This window comes from Pseudochaenichthys georgianus, chromosome 12 (genome assembly GCF_902827115.2).
Source record: "Pseudochaenichthys georgianus chromosome 12, fPseGeo1.2, whole genome shotgun sequence".
Classification (NCBI taxonomy): Eukaryota; Metazoa; Chordata; class Actinopteri; order Perciformes; family Channichthyidae; genus Pseudochaenichthys; species Pseudochaenichthys georgianus.
In genome coordinates, this window is record NC_047514.1 from 20,468,481 (window position 1) to 20,491,086 (window position 22,606).

A 22,606-nucleotide genomic window follows, 5' to 3' on the forward strand; every position below is an offset into this window, starting at 1 on the left:
ATATACAATTTCAATTCACATCAAAATTTAGATTGGTAAAGTTCACACCAAAGAAACAAATACAAAGAGATGAAGACAGTGGACAAGCAATTTCTCACATTAACTTTTTTTAATTAAAAAAGCTTTGACATTCCAGTGTTTCTGTTTTCCATTTTCTAACAAAAGAGGGTGGTGAGATGACACTCCGGATTGTCAACCATTTTTCAGAACCTCATCAACAACATGTAGTCCGATTACAAACATCTTCTCTCAAGTTGCGGATCCATTCAAACACATGGGGCTCGAGTGTAAAAGAAAAAAAGCCATTTACTAGCAGGCGTGTTTGGATTGAATTTGGATACAAGACTGGGAAACGGGAAGGGGAGGATTCAACATGTACTCACTCTATCACATCACTCTGCCAAAGTCTTAATAAAGTACTAAAACAAATCCAACTGCACGCTGCCTGCAGTCCACCGTCAGTGCTCCTGGGTTATATTTGTAAACTATGTCTCTCTTTATCTCCCATTGGTTAATAATATTAGCAGAAGATGCTTATTTTTCTGAGAAGATGCTGAAGCTGATGTAATGGTTTTTTGGGGGAAAGGTGTTGGGTGTCTTAAACAGGAATGACAACAAATGTTAACACAAGAGAAATCTTAGTATCTACTGCAGCTGATTTAAAAAAAACACACCAAAGTCCTTTCACACTTCACCCGAAAAAAAGGCTGCCTTAACTTTATATTTACAATTAGGTCCAATATGTGTCACAAACACATCCGTCTGCATGTATGCAAGTTATGACAGTATGACAATTATACTGTTTTACAGAGCTGCAACTTGACTGAATATTACTATCTGTATTTTCCGATGTGGACAAAGTCCTCTTAATGTTCAGGGCTGGATCACACTCAGCACACACTGAATGCCAGAAACATGCATTCTAGCTAATTATATTCATTTCTGCACTTTTCACTAAATCATGGATATCCATGAAGAGGTTGTACATATGTAACTTCTAGTGGTTGCATTTAGCTAGATATGCCATGCCTGCAGTGATACATCCTGGATGATGAGAATCATAAAGTGACCAATATTCATATAAAGATAAATGCATGTGGACTCTTCTGTAATATTAACCAGACCAGTCTAAAAGGAGTGTGATTTTTTTTGTGCTGGAACAACCCAATTCCAAAGTAGACATGTTTAAAAGCACAACTTCTACTGGTATTACAAAAATAAAAAATCAACAATAGTAGGCAGACAATTGAGGCTTTTAAAAAATGTAATTTAACTCATCCCACCATTTCTCTTTATAATACTGTAACTACAGAGGTGGTTCCACTTAAAAGAAACACACAAAGCAAAAAGAAAGAAAGAAAAAACATATTTTGAATGGGAAACTTCCGTCTGTAGGTAACCAGGTGTCCATATTTCAATAATGCGCGACAGTTCAATGCAACATTGTGCCTGCTAGTTCATGATGGAGAGAAACGGATGGGAAAGCAGCCGATTGAAGTAACTTTCCTCCATAGTGTCCGTGTGTGTTTCTTTGATTGTTCTCACCAGAAAAGGGAAACATAACTGACAAACCGAGACAATAGTGGTTTATTGTGTCTTATATTCTCATTTAGTCAAGGAGGGTTGTGGTAGTTGCTCTTCACTATGTACAATAATTAATGAGATTATTTAATCTAAAACGACTTATTTATCCTAATTTGCTCTACGTTTGTTAAAAAAAAGGTGTCCTTTTTTCCTCGTGTTCACTTATAATTGCTGTATAAATTACAAGCGAGTGTGCTATAAGAGTTGCAAATGCCCCAGAGATGTGTGCGTTGAAGAAATGGAAAAGTAAAATCCAGATTGAGAGTTCACAAACGATGAGTGGAGAAATATGCGAGGAGAGGAAGGAGGTCAGAGACGACTGTGTGCTCGGGCGGGTTGTGGGACTCCTATGTTAGCTGGTGAGACGGTGGTGTTGGGGGGTTATGAGGGAGGGAGGGGGTGGGGGGTAAAGTCTTCTTTCTCTGGGTGTGTGTGAAGGTGTTCAGATCTTGAGGTTCTTAATAGTTTCCACTCTCTTCTTGAGCAGATCTCCCACTTCCTGTAGCGAGCGCAGGTAACTGCTCTGCACCTTGTCCATAGCAGCCTTCGCAAATGACACTTCCTCCTGAAACACAAACATTGAGGGTATATCAGAGCGCCATCAGCTCATTGTGGACTACGTAACATTTCTTTCATTTAAGCAAGGTCATCGGCTGATCATGCTTTCATGTCCAATGTCCTTTCAAGTTGGCCAAGGGGCCAAAAACATCAAGATCAAAGATGTTCCTTGTTGATCATTATCATTTATCTGCAGCTTCTGCACACATTTTATTCTGGTATAGACTCTTAAAAAGGTCCGCTATTATACTGTTTTTCATCAATATATTATAAGTCTCAGCTATATACATGTATCTGAAGTGTTTGGCTCCAAATACCAAACAGATCTTTGCAGCATCCCATAATCCCCTCTGTTTCAGCCCTGTTTCCAAAGTGCTGATTCTCTGTCTGTTACTTTAGATCAAAATAAGGAGCCCCTCCCCACGCCCCTCTGAGAGACATTTAGTTAAAAAGAACACAATAGCCGCGTTCACACCGCAGTACTTTTCCCACTTTAGTTCCGAAATGTCGCGTTCACACCAAAAAGAGCTGGAACTAAAATGAGTTAATGAGAACCTTTTCACCCCCTTTTCCGTCCCTGCTAGAGAGCAGGGACTTTCATGGGAGAAAAAGGTTCCTATGTCTGATTGGCTGGGCGGATTGCAAACCACGCCCCGTAAAACTCCCAAAAAGTTTTGTGAAGCAGCCAGTCCCCAACTCCGGGGACTTCCGGCCGGGGACTTTGGGCGGCAGTATACGCCGTGAAGTGGTTTGCGGCCTGCCAGTAAACCCAAAGCAGAAGAAGAAGAAGTCACGTCAGCGGCTTCATTTACCTAATCCACCCCCAGGGAACTTATTGCGGTGTGAACGCGATCTGTACTTAGTTCATGCGAACTAAAGAGTTCACATGAACTAAGTTCGCATGAACCTTTGTGGGAAAAGTACTGCGGTGTGAATGCTCTAGGAGGAGATTCAGGTGATAAGGTGGGGGTGGGTTACCTTGGTTGCTGATTGGCTAATAGTTACACAAGACAAAAAAATCGTTATGACATCACAAAGTGGCTAAAAGGTTTTTATAGAAATGGATCAGGACAAAAAGAGAGAATCTTTTTCCTGAAACTTTCAGAATCTCTTTCCACATGTTTATGCATAAAACACATGAACAAGTGGATTTTGCATAATAGGTGACATTAAATATTATCAAGCACCGGACTCACAGGTTACATAATCCCTTCATTTTTTTTTAAATATAGAAAAGTCCATTTAACAAACTGGACAGTGTCTTCCAAACCCTGACCCTTTATTACATTAAAACAGAATGAAAATATATTGTTGTTTGAATTGAAAACACTCTCACGAGTCTCTTTTCCAAGTAGATTTTATTAAATCCTGAATTGGGAAATTCTTGAGTTACAGAACCCGCAGGTTATAAAGGCATTGTACAACTAGCTAAAGGAGACGAATGAATCTCAATGTTTGTGGAACTGCCCATTTGTATCGGTAAAGGCTTGTTTAAAAAAAAAAAAGTGTAATGGTGTTTATTGAAATCAAGAGAGAAGGAAAAAATAAACCTTGGTGTCTGCTCTCTCACCTCTGTGGGTCCTTCCAAGCTTAAACCGGACAGTTTAATGGCCGTGATTTCAGTCTCTTGGTTCTTTATATAGTCCAACGCCTGAGTGATCAGCTCCTGCACGCTTCCTGTCAGCACCTGGAACCCACACACCACCGCCGGCTGCAACACACACAAATCATCAGCTTAGAATCACTTTTAAAGTCAACTACAGGATAATGAGTTACTAACATATTAGTTAATGAGGAAGATGTCAAGGTGAACCTGTACCAGAGCAGTGCTTGTATCCTTTTTCTTCTTCTTTTTCTTCTGTAGACTAGTCTTGAGCGGTCGGAGAATCTTGGCACAGTGACTAGCCATCCACAGGACTATGCACACCGTCTGTACAAAAAATGAACATGTTGAAAAATGAAATGCATCAGATCCAGTAGAAAGCCGGTAGGAAAAGTGTGGAAGAAAAGATGTCTCACCTCAACAAAGAAGATAAGGTTTTCTAATAAGGAGGGTTGCGTTTTCAATTTGCTGTCTTTCATTTCCAATACATCCCCTTTGCATTTATTCAGTATTTCTGTGCGAAGAAAGAAGAATGAAGCACAACGGACAAATAATACACCGTTGCAATTTATTTAGCTGAAAACGTAGAAATCCAGCTGCTAACTCACCTTGAAGTTGAACTACTAATGATTTGAAACCATTACAGATCTGGGTTTGAAGTTCTGACGACTCATCTAAGAGAGGAAAAATGAATAAATGGGGTTGTGAGAATGAAAGCATTAACCCAGCATTGATCTGCGTGATGTTACTGCCATCTCTTCTTACCAAGTCCAGCAGTCTCCAGGTCCTGCAGGTGGACAGACAGCTGGAGCGCTGCAGCCTGGCACTGACAACTCCCAGTGGACAGAGCTGCGGCCAGGCGGGTGGAGGGGGGGCCCAGGAATGGATACTGCAGTACAACAAGGCATCATTACAGCAATGAACTCACACAACTCTTACATTATGTAACCCAAATGTACTGCAAAGAGGTTCATTCTTCCACAACAAAAAGGTTGATAATGCAGAGATGTTCATTTACGGACACATGTAACTTGAATTGTGCTCCGAGGTAGGATAAAGTTTTAAAAAGAAATGGAACAAAGATAAGAATGGTTTAAGCCACCAGGACAGCGAATAGAAGAGGGCAGCCGATATCTTCATGTTGGTGGATAAATAACGATAAAGAAATGGCTTGTAATCTATTACTACCTAGTGTTCTAGCCTGTGCCCTGCTGCCACTGAGCAAGCTATCTGTCCTGATGTTTGTGGTACTCTTAAGATTCTTAACATTTTCTTTACTAATTTCAAAGTTGGTCAAATCAATGTAAACGTGATAAACACAACAGTTGTCTTACATGATACGTTTTACCTCTCCCTCTTTTTTCAGTTCCTTATATTTCGCTTAATATTATTGGCAATGTACGTATGAGACAGATTTAAGGCTGTTGTTATGAGAATCAGAGGGATTTCTTTGCTTCACCTCTCACGTACCTGTGTGGGTTTCTCTGCTATCTGAGCGGCTGTCTGCAGGGTCTGGTTGAGCTGAGACAGCAGGCTGCTGAGGATCGAGCCCTTGTCTCCCACTCCGTTTTCGTTGACCTTCTCTGAGTTTTGTTGCGATGGCGTGTGTCCCAGATCGGCCAAGGAGGCGAGGATGCGAAGTGTTAGAGAGCGCAACCTGAGCCACACTGACTCTTCCTCTAGAGAGCGACGCCGGTGCTCCTCAGTTAACATTCTGTGGAGGGAACGAGGAACACGGGTTGAAACGATGAGGAAAATGTTTTGTTGAGGACCTTTATTCCACAATAAATAAAAAAGGCAAAACAAAACATGTACAAATGTCAATGTAATGTGATATGGAGAGTGGACATGTTAATAAATCAATGTGGTCTTATTCAACAATCTATCTTCATCTGTGGTATTGCACATTGTTTGCTTAGGACTTAAATACATCTTTGCTTCCAAAGAATTAAGACACTTGCAAACAGTAAGAAACTAACCCATTGCCATTTAGCTTGGCTTCCATAGACTTACCCCAAAGATCCCGCATGGAGCAAAGCAGACTTTGCAGAAGAACGTGTAAATATGGCTTAACATCCTGATAAAGACAGGTAAACAATGCCTTTTCTGCTAACTTTGCAACTACAAAAGAGTCAGACTATACCTAAAACTAAATTGGTACAATTCATTTAGATACTTCTTATTTTCTCCCAAAAATGTAGACATTAACATACCTGTCTTTAGGGTCCCAGCTGGTGAAAACGGTAAGGTCTCTGTTGTCCCTCATGGTGTCCCAGGGGATATCATCCTCCTCTGGAGACAAAGACATGGCCTTCACACTCTCCTCCAGACTCAACACACTGGAAGACAAGACAACAATCGAAATGAAGAAATTTCCTGCACAAGTCGCTGTAACTCAGTGCTTGAGGTTCCAATATATTCTCACATATCGGCCTCTAGGAACAGATCCAGCAGCATCCTCTCAGTGCGACACTGGGCGAAGTGCAGCGATTGGTTCAACCTGTTCCTGAGAGCGATGAACTCTGGGATTTTCTCGAACGCTCCGTATTTATACGCCTGGATGATATACTCTGAGGTCTGGAAGAAAGAAAGAGGGAAGGAGAGATAAAGAAAAGACAAAAAAGGTATAAGAAAACATGTACCCCAGCTTTAAAAGAGTCAGAAATCACAAACAGGGGTGGACTTACATCTTTCTGGTTCGAGTGGAAAAACCTGAGGGAGAAATTACAGGTCTGGGAGGCTGCAGCAAACTGACCCAATGACTCAGCATAACGTGTTAACAGAAACCTGGAAGAGAGAACAAGAAAATACATTGTTGTGCTCAAATCTCTGGCTAAATCATCAAACATGACAGAAAGCTGGCCGAAAATGGTTCTTTTAGCACTGAAGTCAAATCATGTTTATATCACCTTTCTCCTTTTTATATCATTATCTAGCACTCCTAACTGTCAAAAAGAAACTAACAGGTAAGTGTGTATAACTCTTTGTCATCCTTTCCCCCCTTGATAAATACAAGCAGAGATGCAGTTCAGGGTTTCCGTTAGCCGGTAATTACCGGTTTTTAGCTGGTAAAATTTATAAAAAACCGGTAAATTCAAAACCTGACGGTCAAAATGTCTGGTAATAATTAGGGAGGCTCCGATCGATCGGCCGCCGGTCATTATCGGCCGATATTCACTCTTAATAGTTTGATCGGTGCTCTCTATAAAGGCCGATCAGGAGAGCTGGATCTGATCGATATGGACATAAACGCGAGTGAAGTGTAACCGGAGCGAGAGAGAGATCAGATCAGCTGCTGAGTCTGACCGAGACACGCAGCTCTGCATAATCACCTGAAGCCCCGCCCTCTGTTTAGCGCGCTGCAGGAGCTGCTTAAGAAACTGACGGGCTGTCAGGAGAGAGAGGGAGGGAGAGGGGAAAAGAGAGGCTCCGTTTCTCCCGTGTTATTATTCAAAGTTGATGTAAAGTTCTGAATAATTTACGTTATCTACTACAAGTAGTTTGTTTGAATGTAATAATTATGTTGTTTGTGGAATCATTTATTGAAAAATTAATCTGAATTTTTTTCGATCTGTTACGATTATAAACTGAAGCAATATCAAAATGAGCCCCGTGAACTGAGTTTTAAACATCAGCATATCTGCTCATAGTCCGGTAATTACCTGTTAACGGAAACTCTGCTACACAACTATTATTATTATTATTGAAATATGACCGGTAAGTTTCAAATTTGTCCGGTAAAATAAAATCTGCCCGGACATTTGACCGTCGAGAAAAAATCCTAGCGGAAACCCTGATGCAGTTGTGTATTTGTACTGACCCTATGGTGTCGTGCTGTACATGCTTGGCATCCAGGCTGGTGTAAAGGTCCACCACAGGCTCAAAGGCTCCCAGCTGACAGTAGACGAGCAGCAGCAGCAGCTTGAACTGGGCGTTGGAGGGGCTGACAGTCAGACCCTCGTGGAGGACCCCCAAACTCTGCCACACATAGTTGTCATTGCCTGCAACAACAGAGTGTAACACATTTAGAGATGATGTCACTGAGACCGAGAAAAGATCTGGAAGAAGAGAAATAAAAACTCACCTGTCTCCTTCCATAAGTCAATGTATACATGAGCTGCCATGAGACAATACATATCAGAAAACTGCAGCTCCGTCTTCACAGCGTTCTTCCCTGTGAAACACAGATATCAACCAATCAGAACAAACTACTGTATGGCAGTAACTGTTGACAGGAAAACCTGATTTTGAAATGTATGAAAATCTTCTCAAATGCATCAGTGTTTAATTTTAGCCAAGTTACAAGTACTTGGCTCATAAGAATATTTAAAATAGTTTAATGAAAGATAGAGTCTCCTGTACCATAACTACAACATTCCTAACCCTAACCCAACAATAAACTTATTGCAGCTTTTTGTCCCAAGTGGGAGGTTAAGTCCTTTATTATTAGAGGCATTTAAGTCTAATATGAGTGAGTGAGAACTGATTTTGTTCCCACAAATGAGATACAAACACACATGTTCTGACAATGTTTGACAAGAGTGTTGCTGGTTGAACTAAAATCAGAGTTGCATAAAACTTGAACAAGGTTTAAAATCGCATGTCAATGCTAATGCTGCCATTTGTTCATTGATCAGAAAGACACAAACGTCCTTCTCACAGCTCTTTCCATATGCAAAAAAGTACATGCAAATTTGCTTTGCATGTGAATGGCTTACTGACGATTGAAATCATTATGCCTTTGGATTCTAGGAGGATTAGTTCAGGCATGGTCATGTCTTTTCAAAAAGGTGTAAATCTGAAAACACGGTTCAAGCAACTTACGAGAAATTGTGTTAAAAAAAGAGCTGCAACTGTTAGTCAATCAACAGAAAAATTATAGCCAACGATTTTTCAAACCGATTAAATCAGCTTATTTTAAACATTCTGACTTATTTTCCATCTCTTCATATGTCCTCACTGAGATCCATTGCAGCATCAGAGTCATTCAACAGCAAAGAACAACGTGTTGACTTTGTTTCTTCTCTGTCAGTATAATTTGCAAACACTTCACAGTTCTCCAGATGCTGTGTGAACGCAACAACAAAGAACAAGAACTGATGTACTGCCATGGTGACAAATCACTGCCGTTACCAGAACAATTGAGCTAATGAAAAAGAGCTTCCATTTTCCAGTCACTGAGTATATCTGTCTGCTTTTGGTAATTACAAGAAGTCATGTCTCTTTGCTCCATGTACAAAATAATTGTTTGAATTTTTTTTAAAACGAGTATAAAAAGTGAATAACAGTGATGTTCTTACCAAACTTGAGTCCATAGCGATAGTGAGCTTTGAGCTCGGTGATTAGCCGCAGTTTCCCGTCCACGTCCAGAGCGTGATGCAGCCCGATTGCTCGACTCAGCTGACACATACATAAATGCCTCTGCATCGCGTTGGTGTCGTCCGGAAAAGCAAACCCCTCCTCTCCCTGCTCCCCCAGAGGGACCGCTTCACTCAGAAGGTTAATGAACTGAAAGGTTGACGAGAGAAGAGATGCATTTCACATCACAACTCATACAATAAATTCACAAATGTCATGTCCATGATGATGCTGTTACTCACCTGCACGTGTTGATCAGGAGCGAGCAGATGGAGGTATATTTTTAGGTCTGTGATGCAGCAAGGTTTGTCTCCAAACTTCCCAAAGAACTGCACCATGAGCTCTAAAGGCTCACCTGTTCAAAGCCACATAAAGTCACATTGGGCTAAAAAACCGGGAAAGGGTGAAACTCAAAAAAAAGAGGTACTGTTTTTACAGTCCATGTGTTTTACCTAACAGGCTTTCTTCAGGACAGCCCCTTTCTCTCAGTCTGTGAATTAATTCAAGACGAGCTAAATAGGGTCCCCTGAGTGAACGAGAGACTTTGCCGTCCTCCCCTTTAACCCTGTCCACCACGAACCTCACCACTTCAGTCACAGTGTGATGCACCGGACCCTCCGGACAGCTGCAGACAGACAGGCACAGATCAATGCTGGACAATATTACACTGTTTCCCCTACATTGATTTATTTCGAAAGGCCTGTCAAAATATCAACATTGACCACCATATTTTCTTTTATGCTTTACAATTGTTAATGTATAAATTAAAATGTTATTTGCCAATGTATATAATGTTTTTAAAACCCTGTCATATCTAAATAGGCCTCTGCATTAAAAACACATCAGATAGAAATCCTTTATACTCACTGATCTCCTTCTTCTGGAGGACTCCATGACTGATCGATCAGGTAGAAGAGAGAGTCAAAATAGCAGGAGTAGAACTGCCAATCATCAGGACTAGAAACAGAAACACAGGTTTGTAAATTATGTTTGTCAGTGATCAGTAGTTTTTCTCATGTTCACAGAAAAGTCTTGAAGAGTATTTTCTCACTTTTTGAGTAGCAGCTTGTGGGCCAGCGAGTTGCACTCCGGCCAGCGCTTGAGTCTCTGGTAGAGCATCATACACTTGTTTTCTCGACTTTGCAGCTCACTGGTAAGCTTCTCTGTTGGAGGAAAAAAAAAAAAGGTCAGCTGGTCTCTAAATCCGATGTATTATTACCATTTATCTAACTTCAAACAACAAGTTCAAGTAACACTTAATCAGGATTATTAATTGTTTTCATTGTGTATTACTGGATTTGATCAATGCTGTTTGATGCTCTGCATGATTGGTATGCTATTGTTGTCATAATATAATAAGCCAACTGAATGCCACTGAGGAGTGACTACAACTGACATGCACAGAGATAAAGATGAGTGTGTCCATTGTCTTTATAAATAAATACGATGATCTCTCAGGCTTTACAAGAACAGAGGCACATACACCTACCCCCAAGTGGGCCCCGAATCACTTCGAGAGCCTCCACACACTTTCCCAAGCGCTCCAGGATCATGAAATACAGCTGGACCTAAAAAAGGCACACAAAACAAACCAGACATTACATTACATGTTACTTGTTAGACGCTTTTATCCAAAGTGACTTACATACTCAGTACTGTGGGCAAACCCCACAGGAGCAATTTGGGGTGAAGTGTCCCAGGGACACAACGACATGCTAACTGCAGTGGGGTTTGAACCTGTGCCCCCCTGACCTGAACACCAATGCACAACCCACTGCGCCACACACAATTGTAAATAGAACGAGCAACTCTGGAACAATTATCTGTATTGTGTGTTTTTATCTGTAAATTAATTGAAAAAAGTGGGTGCTGTAACATATTTGAGGACCCAACATACAAGTGTTAACATGCATCTTTAAGGCCAGATATGTTGGAATAACAATCCTTCACTCACCTCTGCTTCTGCTTCAATCTTCTCCTCCTTGACCATTTTCTCCACCATGCGTTCAGCCAGAGGCAGGAACATGGTTTGGGACAGTTTTTCATCCTGTGCTGAGATGGCCTACACAACATATAACATGATAGTTTCAGAATTTTTTTAATAATTAGGAAATGAGAGTGTCTGTGTTTAACAAAAAAAGCCCGCCAGTACCTGCATCACCAGACTCATGACCGACCAGAAGTAATAAGGATTCTTGGGGACGATTTTATACAAGGCCATCCCTGCCTGTAAAGTGCCAAGATGAAGTCATCAACATCCTCTTCATTATTCTGATTATATGTCCATCTTTTTAATTAGCAATGAAGCACAAAAGCCACAGCTGTTAGTACTGTGCGTTTGCATGTTTATATGCAGAGGGTGGACCTGAGTTTTCTCACCTGCTGCATCTTCTTATACTCTCCCACGCGAGCATAAGCCATGAAGAGGTGAGAGTGATACTCCTCACTGAGGGGAACCTTCTTCACCGCAGCTTCATACAGCTTGGTGACCAACTCCGCTGTGAACATCAACAACATTCAAAATTCAGTCACTTTAGTATTATAAGTAGCCTTCATTGGTGTGTGTGTGTGTGTGTGTGTGTGTGTGTGTGTGTGTGTGTGTGTGTGTGTGTGTGTGTGTGTGTGTGTGTGTGTGTGTGTGTGTGTGTGTGTGTGTGTGTGTGTGTGTGTGTGTGTGTGTGTGTGTGTGTGTGTGTGTGTGTGTGTGTGTGTGTGTGTGTGTGTGTGTGTGTGTGTGTACTCACGACGATGCATCTCTCTGTACAGAATAGTCAGAGCTTGTAGCGAGTTGTCATCAGTCGGCTCGAGAGTGGCCACTTCCTGGGCCAAAGTAAAAGCCTCATCCTGCTTTCCAGTCCTCTGAAGGCCGATAGCCTTTAGTACCTGTAAGGACAAAAATATAAAATGTTCTACAAATCGTTTTCTTTTCAGACTTCATAAAACATTATGTTGAGGTAAAATCAATCTTTTGGGTTACATTTTCAGAGCTCAGGCATGCAACATGTATGCAGCAAGTCAAAAATGGTGGGAAATGGTGAATAAGGACTCTTGATAAAGTAAAACAAAAAAGGAAAGGCTTCATCCAATCGATCTTACTAAGAATGCCAACGGTAGAAATAAAAACCCACAATTCAACACTTCTGGTGATAATTACTTAGTCACCCACCTTGGCACAGTGCAGGTCCTTGTGTTTCTTCAGCAGTTTATCTGCCTGCTGTATAGCCATTTTATTGTTGCCATTATCAAGGTAATCTGGGAAAATACAAAAAACAACATTACATTAATGATAAAAAAATAGACAAAAGTAAGAATGCAATGGGCAATAGAGACTTGGCATTATACTGTATGTATTACTATGTTAATCTTGAAGATTACTCAATAAATCAATTGGGTGGATCAGGATCTACAGAAATCAGTTCATTGATTAAGTGAAAGGATTCAGATTCTTGCTTGTGAGGATTTTCTTTTCCTTGTTTTATGTGTCAATAAAATGGTTATTTGTTAACATTGAATTGGGGATTAAATAGATGTAATTTTAAGACCACAACATGATCCTATTACTTGAGAAAATATTTGGAAAAAAATAAACAAAAAATAATTGTTAGCTGAAGATCAAGTGTCACCATAACTTGAAATGCTTTTCTGAATGGTGGTCGAATGTTGAAGTATGTGACACACAAACAGAGACACCTCAATTCAACTCCTTCAGGACAGCTGGCTGCCAAAATTAACTGTGCCAGACAGCACACTGAGATTATGTCATATCTATTCTCTGTGTTCAAACTGTGATCAGAGAAGCACCAAAAGTTGATGAAAGCCTACATAAATGTGAGGAACGTGGACTTATCAGTTAGATCCAGGGTTGATAAATGCATGCTCTACTGCCAAACTTAGCAGCCCTGAAGCTCCAGCCATACATGCAAATACAGAGACACAAGCTAACTTATTTATGGGTTTCAACTTTCAAACTACATTTTAATGTCACTGCAGCTGAAGAGTTAAGAGTTAAAAACGTCACAACTGCTTCAACATAATCCACAGTGCAGTAACATGCTTCAAATTGAATTAAAGAAAGTATAAATAAATGACTCAAAAGGGTTTTTCTTTGTGATGAAAAGTCAAATTGCGTGGTTTTTAAAACGACACTACAAACATACATTGTTTTTTATAGAATATGATAAATGTAATCCAGATTAAACTACCCAACAGTATATACAGATTGTAAACCAGCACAACCTTAAACATCTACAGCACGAAGAAATGCAACATAATCATTAATGCAGCAGAAATAAACTAAACACATTATATACATTCTAAAAACACTGACGGGGGAAATTGTAGCACAATGAATACGTGAAGTACATTTAGCAGATAATACTTTAACTTTAAAAAGGGGTTTGAATGCAGAGCTTTTACTCACAGTAGAGTATTTCAGTGTGATAGTAGTACGTTCACAAAAGTAAAATATCTGAATACTTCCAACACTGTTCACTCACTCAAAACACAGTAATATCTGTTATTCCAGTCATTTATCAGCCTTTTCATTCTGTTCTGCAAGAGGACCGTGAGCTGTGACAGCTCCATGCTAACAAGCTAGCCGGAGTTAGCTTGAAGCATTGTCCTTCTACTATTATGAACCTGATGCTCTGCTAGCTAAACGTTTGAGCTTTGGATAGCTACAAAGCAGCTACACATTCAGAATGGACGCAGACAGCTAATCACAACGGAACTTGTTGTCAACACAGAGCACATAACACGCATACAATCATAACTTTTATTTGTAACATACATACAGTTTCAGTATATCTATGGGGTACCCTGCTAGCTGACATATTAGCATGCTAGCTAGCTGTCAAATAGCGACCGTTAGCAAAAAAGGAGTTCGACTTTGAGAATGTGCAAAACCACACAACAGACATTTCTGCACCATTCATTGTTTTTACACCACCAAGTATACTGCTTTAACCTGGAGGGAACGGTTTCAACTGGAGACTCTTGCCATACAAGGGCTTGGTTTCAGACCGGGTAAGGTGCACTGTCATTGGGCGCTGCAGGCACCAGAGTCCGTGGTCTGAGCTGGTGGGGCCGCATTGCTGCCTTCTGGCCCAAAAACCTTCCACTTTAATACACATACACCCGTATACAACCCAAGGATGTTTCTGGAACATCAAATTACGCGTATTTTTATAACTCCCCATTGAGTCCTTACCGTATATGGGTCTGAGTCTCCTGTCGTTGGGATCCTGCACATGGCCTCTCGCCGCCATGGTGGAGTTTACCTGCTGGGTAAATGTTCGCGCATGCGTACTGCGCGCTGCCACAGTGAGCGAAGGATTGCTCTCGCTGTCATTGTTTTCTGAGCACAGCCAGGTTTAAATGTATGTATAAATCTGTACAACTATCAGAATACAAATACGCAGTTCTTGTCTTGTTGAGTCAAATTGCTAACACTGATTGTAAAATATTCTACTTTATTATGTGACTTAAGTAAAAACAAACTACCAACTACCAACACAAGCAGTCTACTCATTCATTGTGCAGAATGGCCCGTTTTAGAATCATATATATTTAGGGCCTGAGCACGAAGTGCAAAGACCTATTGAAATCGTCAGTATTATTATTCTTCTTTTACCGGTTCTGCACTTTCGACCTGTTTTTGAGGGGGTTACGACACTATTCATGTGCGACATTTGGCAACGCCGCCAGGACGGGTGAACATATTAACATTCTGGATTCGATGGGTGAAAAATGTCCAACTTGCTCTCTAGCGCCACCTGTGTAAATTCAGTTTTTCGTAAGTCTGACGGACCTGACATTTTGCACACTTATCCGGGTGGAGCAGCTCTACATATTATCCTCTCATATCCCGAAGCTCCGCCTACTTTGAAATATTAACTTAAAGAGCCTGTGACACGATTTTCCCCCATCATCCAAACCCATCAATTTGAGTACATATTGTCCCTTTGAAAACCCTTACTGAACTGATTTTGGATATTTGTACTTTGATAACCATTAATCTGCCTTCAATGTTGACAATTTTCTGGATCTTCTCGCGGATTCTTCAAGTCCCGCCAAATGATGCGTGACGTCATTGCGGGCACAGCGCTCCAGCTGCACCGTCCAGGATCCCAGCATCTGCATGAAAACCTTTATATATATACAGTCAGATGTAAACGCACGACGGCGCACACCGCAGCAAGCTCAGACAGCGATGACAGGTTAATGTTGAACGTGTCTGAGAGCTCATATGAGGCTGAAGGATCGGTTTATGTTGTATCTTCTAAGTTTAGGAATGAGGTGCGTCAATATGGGCGATCATATGGTCATGTAGCCAGTGGTGGACTGGGACTACAAATTATCCCGGGACTCTCGACCGGCCCACTTCGGTACCGCTAGTAAATTGTCAACGGGGGGAGTGGGAGATGTCAGGGTGCTGTAGATAGTAAATGTAAATATGTAAATATTTGTGTCACTGCATCCTGGTAAAATACAAATATAATGTCTGTGTCTTTGACATTAGCGCTGCTCGCCACCTGTGCCCTGTACTACGAAGCCAGTTCAACAGACCCTGGATATGTTTGAGTAACAAACAAACTAACAACAACAAACTAACAAACGAGATCTCGCTAAGCGGTCCTACGACGCTGGTTATCAACTCGGTAAATCAAGCCAGGGTTTCTCTCTCCAGCTGAGTTCGCGTTCACGTCTAAGACACGAGTGGATCTGACTTTAATTACATTTGTCTCGAGTGTTTCGTCAACATAATGTGTTAAATAATACTTCTGCATCCAGTCTGTGACACTGTGAGTGTTGCACGGCCAGATGACGCTGGAGAAGCTGACTCAGATAAGGAAATATATGATATATTATGATATTATATGATCGATGATCTGATTGATGATGATGTAATATGAATGATAAATGCGACACGTCGGCGTCTTCTCTGCATACGGCAGTTTAAACTGTATTTTCTTTATCCTGTAATATGACTTGAGAGATTTAAACTCCGCACACTGAGTTGATCTCTTTTCTATAGACGCCGGAGGCGGGCAGCGTCAGGTAAAATAAGTTATTTAGCCTTCTCAAACCTGAGCCTCACGCGCCGCCTATGGGGGATGTGCTAGTTACTTATCCGACCGGCCCACTTCGGTACCGGCCCATCGGGATTCGTCCCGATGGCCAGTCCGCCACTGCACCCAGCCCACGTAAAGTGTCAACGGGGGGAGCCTCGCTGCGGGGAAACGGTGGACCTAGTGTCCCGATCGGAGTGGGAATAATAATAATAATCCGTGCATTTTATCCATTAATTTCCTCAACATTGTGGTAAAAAAAACACACGTTTAATCCATGTTGTTGGTGTACTACAACTACAAAAAGCATCGGTTTGTTTTCTCATCAGGAAATGCAGACCGGCACAAACAAACGATTTTTAATCATCATCCTCACTCATCATTTAATGTATCATATGTTCGCCGAATTGACATGAAAGCACTAATAAATGTAGTTTCATCCACTTGAGTTTACAACCACAAAAATAATCGATTTGTTTTTATATCACATCCGACGGGAGGAAATTCAGCAGCTCTCACTCCCGATTTTTAATCCTAATGTAATCATCATCTTCACCACGATCATTTATGTTTATGTCGCTGAATTGACATGAAAGCACTGACAAATATGAATATACTGTAGTCAACTTCATTAAAACGTTATTAACGTGCCTAATCTCAGTAATTCACAATTTCTACGCATGACAACACACACTTTGTCCGTGTTTGGCTCTCGAAGCGTTCCCGCATTGACGTCACTTCCGGCTTCCCCCAAAACTTCAAAATGAGTGAAGGAATTTCCCCGCGATGTTCAAAATTATTGATATTTAACGGAACGGTATCGCTTTTTCTTTTTTAAACGGACGGTTCGAGATTACTAGTAGCCCAATATGTCATTGCACAACAGTTGTTGGGATGGTGTCACAGGCTCTTTAAATTCCAATTTCTTGATTTTCCAAACCAAACTTAGTGCACAGCATCAATGGAGGGGCAGACACATTACCGTACAAAATGAGCACGAGGTGTGGAAAAATGTGGCCGACATCAATCAAAACGTATTAGCAAAAGGGTGTGGCCTACACATAAATGCTCACAATTCATCCAAAATGTATCCAAATATCACAGATTTCGGTGGATAGGTTCAGTGTGTCTTGGGGAATAGGCACAACAAACAATGTTCATTTCGGACAATAGGGGGCGCCAAAAACACAACTAATTTATATCTCAAGAACCGATGGACTAAAAAAATATATATTGTCATAGACATACTGGCAGGGTGAGTATAAACTGAGATTTAAAGGGTCGCAACCAATGAAAAAGTGGGCGTGTCCTATACAGTTTTTTCTCGAAATCGAAGGGTTAAAAAATGTACCGAGCCATAAGTAGGGGAGAAAATGAGTTACGGCCTTTAAATTCGGAACGCATGTCACAGCCCACAACCTCTTCCAGACTGTAGAAAAAAATCGGACGTTTTAGCAAATATGGCTCAGTAGCGCCCCCTATTGTGCGGTAGTCAAATATAGTTTCTTCGAACTACCCGAAACTTGGCACAGAGATTCCTCATGGAAATGCGGATATATTTCAAAATGGCTTCCATTATCTCCGCCCCCCATGAAGTCGGCCATTTTGAAATATGTCAATTTTAAGCGCATTTTCGCATACTTGTCCTAGGAAAATGATCGGAAAAATTTCAAACCAGGACAAGATCAGCCCATATCCAATGTGATGCTAAATTGCGAATGAATAGTCGACTGCTCAAACGGGGAGCTCGTAAGCTAACGGAACATGTACCAATTTTGACGATTTAAATGCCACAAAATCGCTAAAATGACTTTCGGACGCAAAACTTGGAACACACGTCACAACCCACGTCTTTTTCCAGACTGTACAAAAAAAATGTACATTTTTGTACACCAGCTCAGTAGCGCCCCCTATTGTGCGATAGTCACATATAGTTTCTCCAAACTACCCGAATCTTGCCACAGACATTACTGATGGAATTGCGGACATATTTCAAAATAGCTTCCATTAGCCCCGCCCCCCAGAAAGTCGGCCATTTTGAAAAATCTGTGTTATTCATGCATTTTAAGCGCTTTTTCGCAAACACCTCCTCGGGAAAAGATCGGGAAAATTCCAGTCCAGGACAAGTTAAGCCCATATCCAATATCATGTTAAATTGCGAATAAAATAGTTGATAGCTCAATCGGGGCGAACGTAAGCTAACAGAGAATGTACCATTTTTGACGATTTACATGTCTCAAATGACTCCAAACTACTCGCATATAGTTTTCCAGATATTCACGAAACGCTGTATACACATTACTATTATGATGGCACACACATTTACCAGCAACAGCTCTGCTTATTAATTTCCCACATTAACCATAAACACCCAATACATATAAAACTCCTAAACAATGTATGGTGAAATGTTTTCCATATTTGTTTTTCTATCTACGACTACAAACAGTATTTCCACTACAAGCACAACAGTAACACATCTTTCTATGCAATACAATAGAACAGTATGTGTTCACAGCCAATCCATGATTTAATGAGTATTTCCTTTGTGCCAAGAGCTGATTTAGTATATTGCATCAACGACCTTTTCAATTAAATTGACAATTCTTTTGTGTAATTAATAGTGTGTGAAACCAGGCAGAGTGAGTGACATGGTGTTCATTTCCACTATGCCAAAGCAGTTTACAGTTGCTGACGGTGTAAGGTAATATATATTGTCCTAAGTAATTGTATGTAGCTGTGTTCAAAGGAGTACACGTTACAAGGCCGTGCGGGGGGAGCTTCCAGACCCAGATGTCCTCAAAGTCAGCGAGGTATACAAGGACCTCTCAGCAGACATCTCACCACGAAAAAAAAACGAATGGCTCACTACTCAACTCAATCTTGTGCACAGAGCCTATAGAACACATAATTTAAACCAGCAGGATGTAAACAGAGGAGAACAGCCGGTCTGATTTAGTGCCATGTGATTATCCTGTAATGAGTAACATACACAGTGTTGATCGACTATATAAACAGTTCATTTATTGTCTCGATACATGTGTTGTGTAAGACATTTGAATCAATTTGATACGTCAATATTAAATGTACCTTTATTTTGAAAAACTTTATTGTGAATGACAAACCGGATGTCACATTTCCGGTATTTCCGGTTTAGGGAGAGACTTAATTCAGGTAGCTTGCCTTGGCTGTCTGTGTGCGTGGAGGTTTTGTCGTCAACAGACTCATTAAACTACCCACTTCTCGGTACATAGAAACCCTGCTCCACGGTGTCAAACGTGAGTAATATCGCAATTGGTGTGTTATACTGAAATGTGTTGACCTATACTTTATACTTTATTTATATATATGTATGCTTTTCATTGGAACACACGGTGGGTGTGTGCAGTGCTAATGCTAATACCTAGCGCCACTTGTTTTGATGTACGTTTTTGTTGGTAACCTCGCTAGTTTGTATCTTTTAGTGTTGAGGTGGGCACCGTTAGATTCTGTGTCTCCTTGCGGTCATAAACAATGTGTTTGATGTGGAGCTAGGATAAGTAATAAGGGAGCTAGGAGTGATTTTCGGTGCAGTAATAGGTTAGCATTTTTCGCTCTGGGCTAATTCAGAGGCTCACTGTTAGCATTGTGTGTTTTTTGTGAAAAAATAAATGAAAAAGATCAGTTAAATTAGTTTTTTTCCCGTTCTATGGATATAAAATATTCATAGTTTATTAAATATTAAGCTTCCTTAGACGTTGTTTCCTGAAAATGACGCGATTACGGGTCCGTGGGGCCTAAGACGATAACAGAGTATGTTTTATTTTATTTATTTTTTCACAACAGTTGTATTTGGATGGAATGAATACCTATAGTGATAATACAAAGTAATAAAATGATTTTTACAGTGAAAACGTTCAAATGGAACTGATGGTTCCCAAATTACCCAGAGGTGAGGTGGACTTTATTTTTCTAAACCTCTCTTAAAAAGGTCAAATGTCACTTGTTTTGCATCAATCTTGATACAGGGTACTTATTATATGTTATAGTTTGAATTCCTAAAGCTTTTAGTCTACTAAACTCATCATTCAAGGGTGGTTTTCACTATAAGTAATGTTTTTTTTTTAGGCGGACATTAGAATTTACATGTTTTTACTATGTTCCATCTGAATTTACTTTAAAATAAAAACATCTCTATTGTACGGTGGCCCTGAAGTGCAAGAAACCACAGCATTTCACAAAACACAACAGAATTTCACAAAACACAACAGCATTTCACAAAACGCCGCAGCATTTCACAAAACACCACAGCATTTCACAAAACACCGCAGCATTTCACAAAACACTGCAGCATTTCACATTGGACGGAAAGGGTATTCCTTAGGGAGAACACTTATTGTTTGTGATATTGTTTGTGGACAGAGCCAGCCAGAGAAGCACTGCTGTGATTGATTGTTTTTGCTGCCAATCAAGAAATGACTTCGTGATTGGACCAACACATCAGCCGTTAGCTGTTAGCACACACTCAGAGCTCACAGCTCCTCATATCTGTTCAGAAACTGGACAAAAGTTAAAGATATGCAAAACACAGACTGTCTATGTCATGGTGAATACAGTCGCTGCTTTATTTATGTCTGTATGATGTTGTTGTGAGTGTGGACGGAGCAGCTACAGGTTAGTTTAGCCTGATCGATCCGATTCCGATTTACATGGAGATCCGGCCCGCCCCCTCTCCAGCGTCTTTTTTGAATCACAGGAGTAAACACAGAATTAATGCTTTATTAATTCATGGTTTTTAAGGGGCTTATCTCCATGTAAATACTATGGTAGACTACCCAGTTACTAAATCAGCCTACTATCACCTAAAGAACATATCTAGGATTAAAAGACTAATGTCACAGCAGGGTTTGGAAAAACTTGTCCATGCCTTTATCTTCAGTAGACTCGACTACTGCAATGGTGTCTTCACAGGTCTCACTAAAAAATCTATTAGAAAGCTGCAGCTGATTCAGAACGCCGCTGCTCGAGTCCTCACTAACACTAAGAAAGTGGATCACATCACTCCTGTTCTGAAGTCTTTACACTGGCTTCCTGTGTGTCAAAGAATAGATTTCAAAATACTGCTGCTGGTTTATAAAGCACTGAATGGTTTAGGCCCAAAATACATTACTGACCTCCTGCTAAACTATGAACCATCCAGATCTCTCAGGTCTTCAGGGACTGGTCAGCTTTCTGTCCCCAGAGTCAGAACTAAACATAGAGAAGCAGCGTTCAGTTATTATGCTCCAAATATCTGGAACAAACTCCCAGAAACCTGCAGGTCCGCTGCAACTCTGACTACTTTTAAATCCAGTATTGCGGCAGTAATCTTAAACCAAGTGCCGCGAGGGACTAAACAAGAGAAAAAACACTGTGGACGCGCAAAAACTCAGTCTTTCCAACACAGTATGCGTTTGACCTTTTATTTGCTTTCCAAAAATGCAATATTCCATATGAATGTACGTATCTCCTTGTATGTGCCTGCGTGAGTGCGTGCGGTCAACCAAAATTGTCCTTCTCTAGCTCACTCCCCAATCTATTGCCACCTGCACAGGTAAAAGCAACCGGATATAAACACAAACATCACCACCCCAATGCAATGACACGCCCACTACCTATAGTGACTCAAAAAACATGTATCTTAACAAACACAGAAATGGCTTCATATGTGGCTCCTACATTCCGGCCCCTAATTATATCAACATATAATTACACAACTAGAAAATTATGTAGGAGACAATCAAGAAAAAACGTTTAAGGATAAAACGTCCTTTTGTCAAAGTCCTTTTCTTCTTTAGGCAAAAAATAGAAAATAAAATAAAAAAGATATAGTTTGTTAGCCTATGAAGGAGTGATCTTTACTATCACTTAAAAATCGGAAAAAACGTCAATGTCAAGGTCTATCAAGTTCACTAATTTCCTCACGGCTCTTCTGCTTCCTGTAGAAGGCAGATCTTTGTGATAGGCCTGTCCAGATAGCTTGTTTTTGTCTTCACTCGCACCTGACGTACAAGTCCTCTTCTGTCTGGAATGGTTTGTACAATCCTTCCTGTAAGCCATGAATTGCGAGGTGCTGAGTCGTCGACTATGAGCACAATATCTCCTGGTATGAAGTTGCGCTTGACATTTGACCACTTCTGTCGTTCCTGGAGTAGAGGCAAGTACTCCTTAATCCATCGTTTCCAAAACAAGTCTGAGATGTACTGAACTTGTTTCCATCTTCGACGAGCATATATGTCCTCTTTATGAAACAGTCCAGGTGGAAAAGATGGCTTGGTTTTTAGCAGCAAAAGATGGTTAGGGGTTAGTGCTTCCAAGTCATTGGGATCTGTGGATGCTCTCGTTATGGGACGGCTGTTGATGATGGATTCGGCTTCACAAAGAACAGTGTGAAGACACTCTTCATCAAGGTTCT

The 22,606-nt window shown here is 40.7% G+C and overlaps 1 protein-coding gene across 1 annotated transcript; it reads right to left on the reverse strand.

Annotated features, from left to right (window-relative positions):
- Positions 1 to 90: 90 nt before the first annotated feature.
- Positions 91 to 14,434, reverse strand: naa25 (N-alpha-acetyltransferase 25, NatB auxiliary subunit). The gene is made up of 24 exons (XM_034095996.2): positions 14,313 to 14,434; positions 12,270 to 12,355; positions 11,848 to 11,986; positions 11,483 to 11,601; positions 11,256 to 11,330; positions 11,058 to 11,165; positions 10,593 to 10,671; positions 10,155 to 10,266; positions 9,971 to 10,060; positions 9,556 to 9,728; positions 9,346 to 9,458; positions 9,046 to 9,253; positions 7,830 to 7,919; positions 7,566 to 7,746; positions 6,433 to 6,532; positions 6,171 to 6,322; positions 5,959 to 6,084; positions 5,216 to 5,459; positions 4,511 to 4,634; positions 4,354 to 4,419; positions 4,162 to 4,259; positions 3,962 to 4,072; positions 3,713 to 3,853; positions 91 to 2,149 (listed from the first exon to the last, which is right to left on the reverse strand). Exons 1-24 carry the CDS (start codon positions 14,368 to 14,370, stop codon positions 2,027 to 2,029), a joined length of 2,916 nt encoding a protein of 971 aa, XP_033951887.1. The 5' UTR covers positions 14,371 to 14,434; the 3' UTR covers positions 91 to 2,026.
- Between the last annotated feature and the right edge of the window lie 8,172 nt (positions 14,435 to 22,606).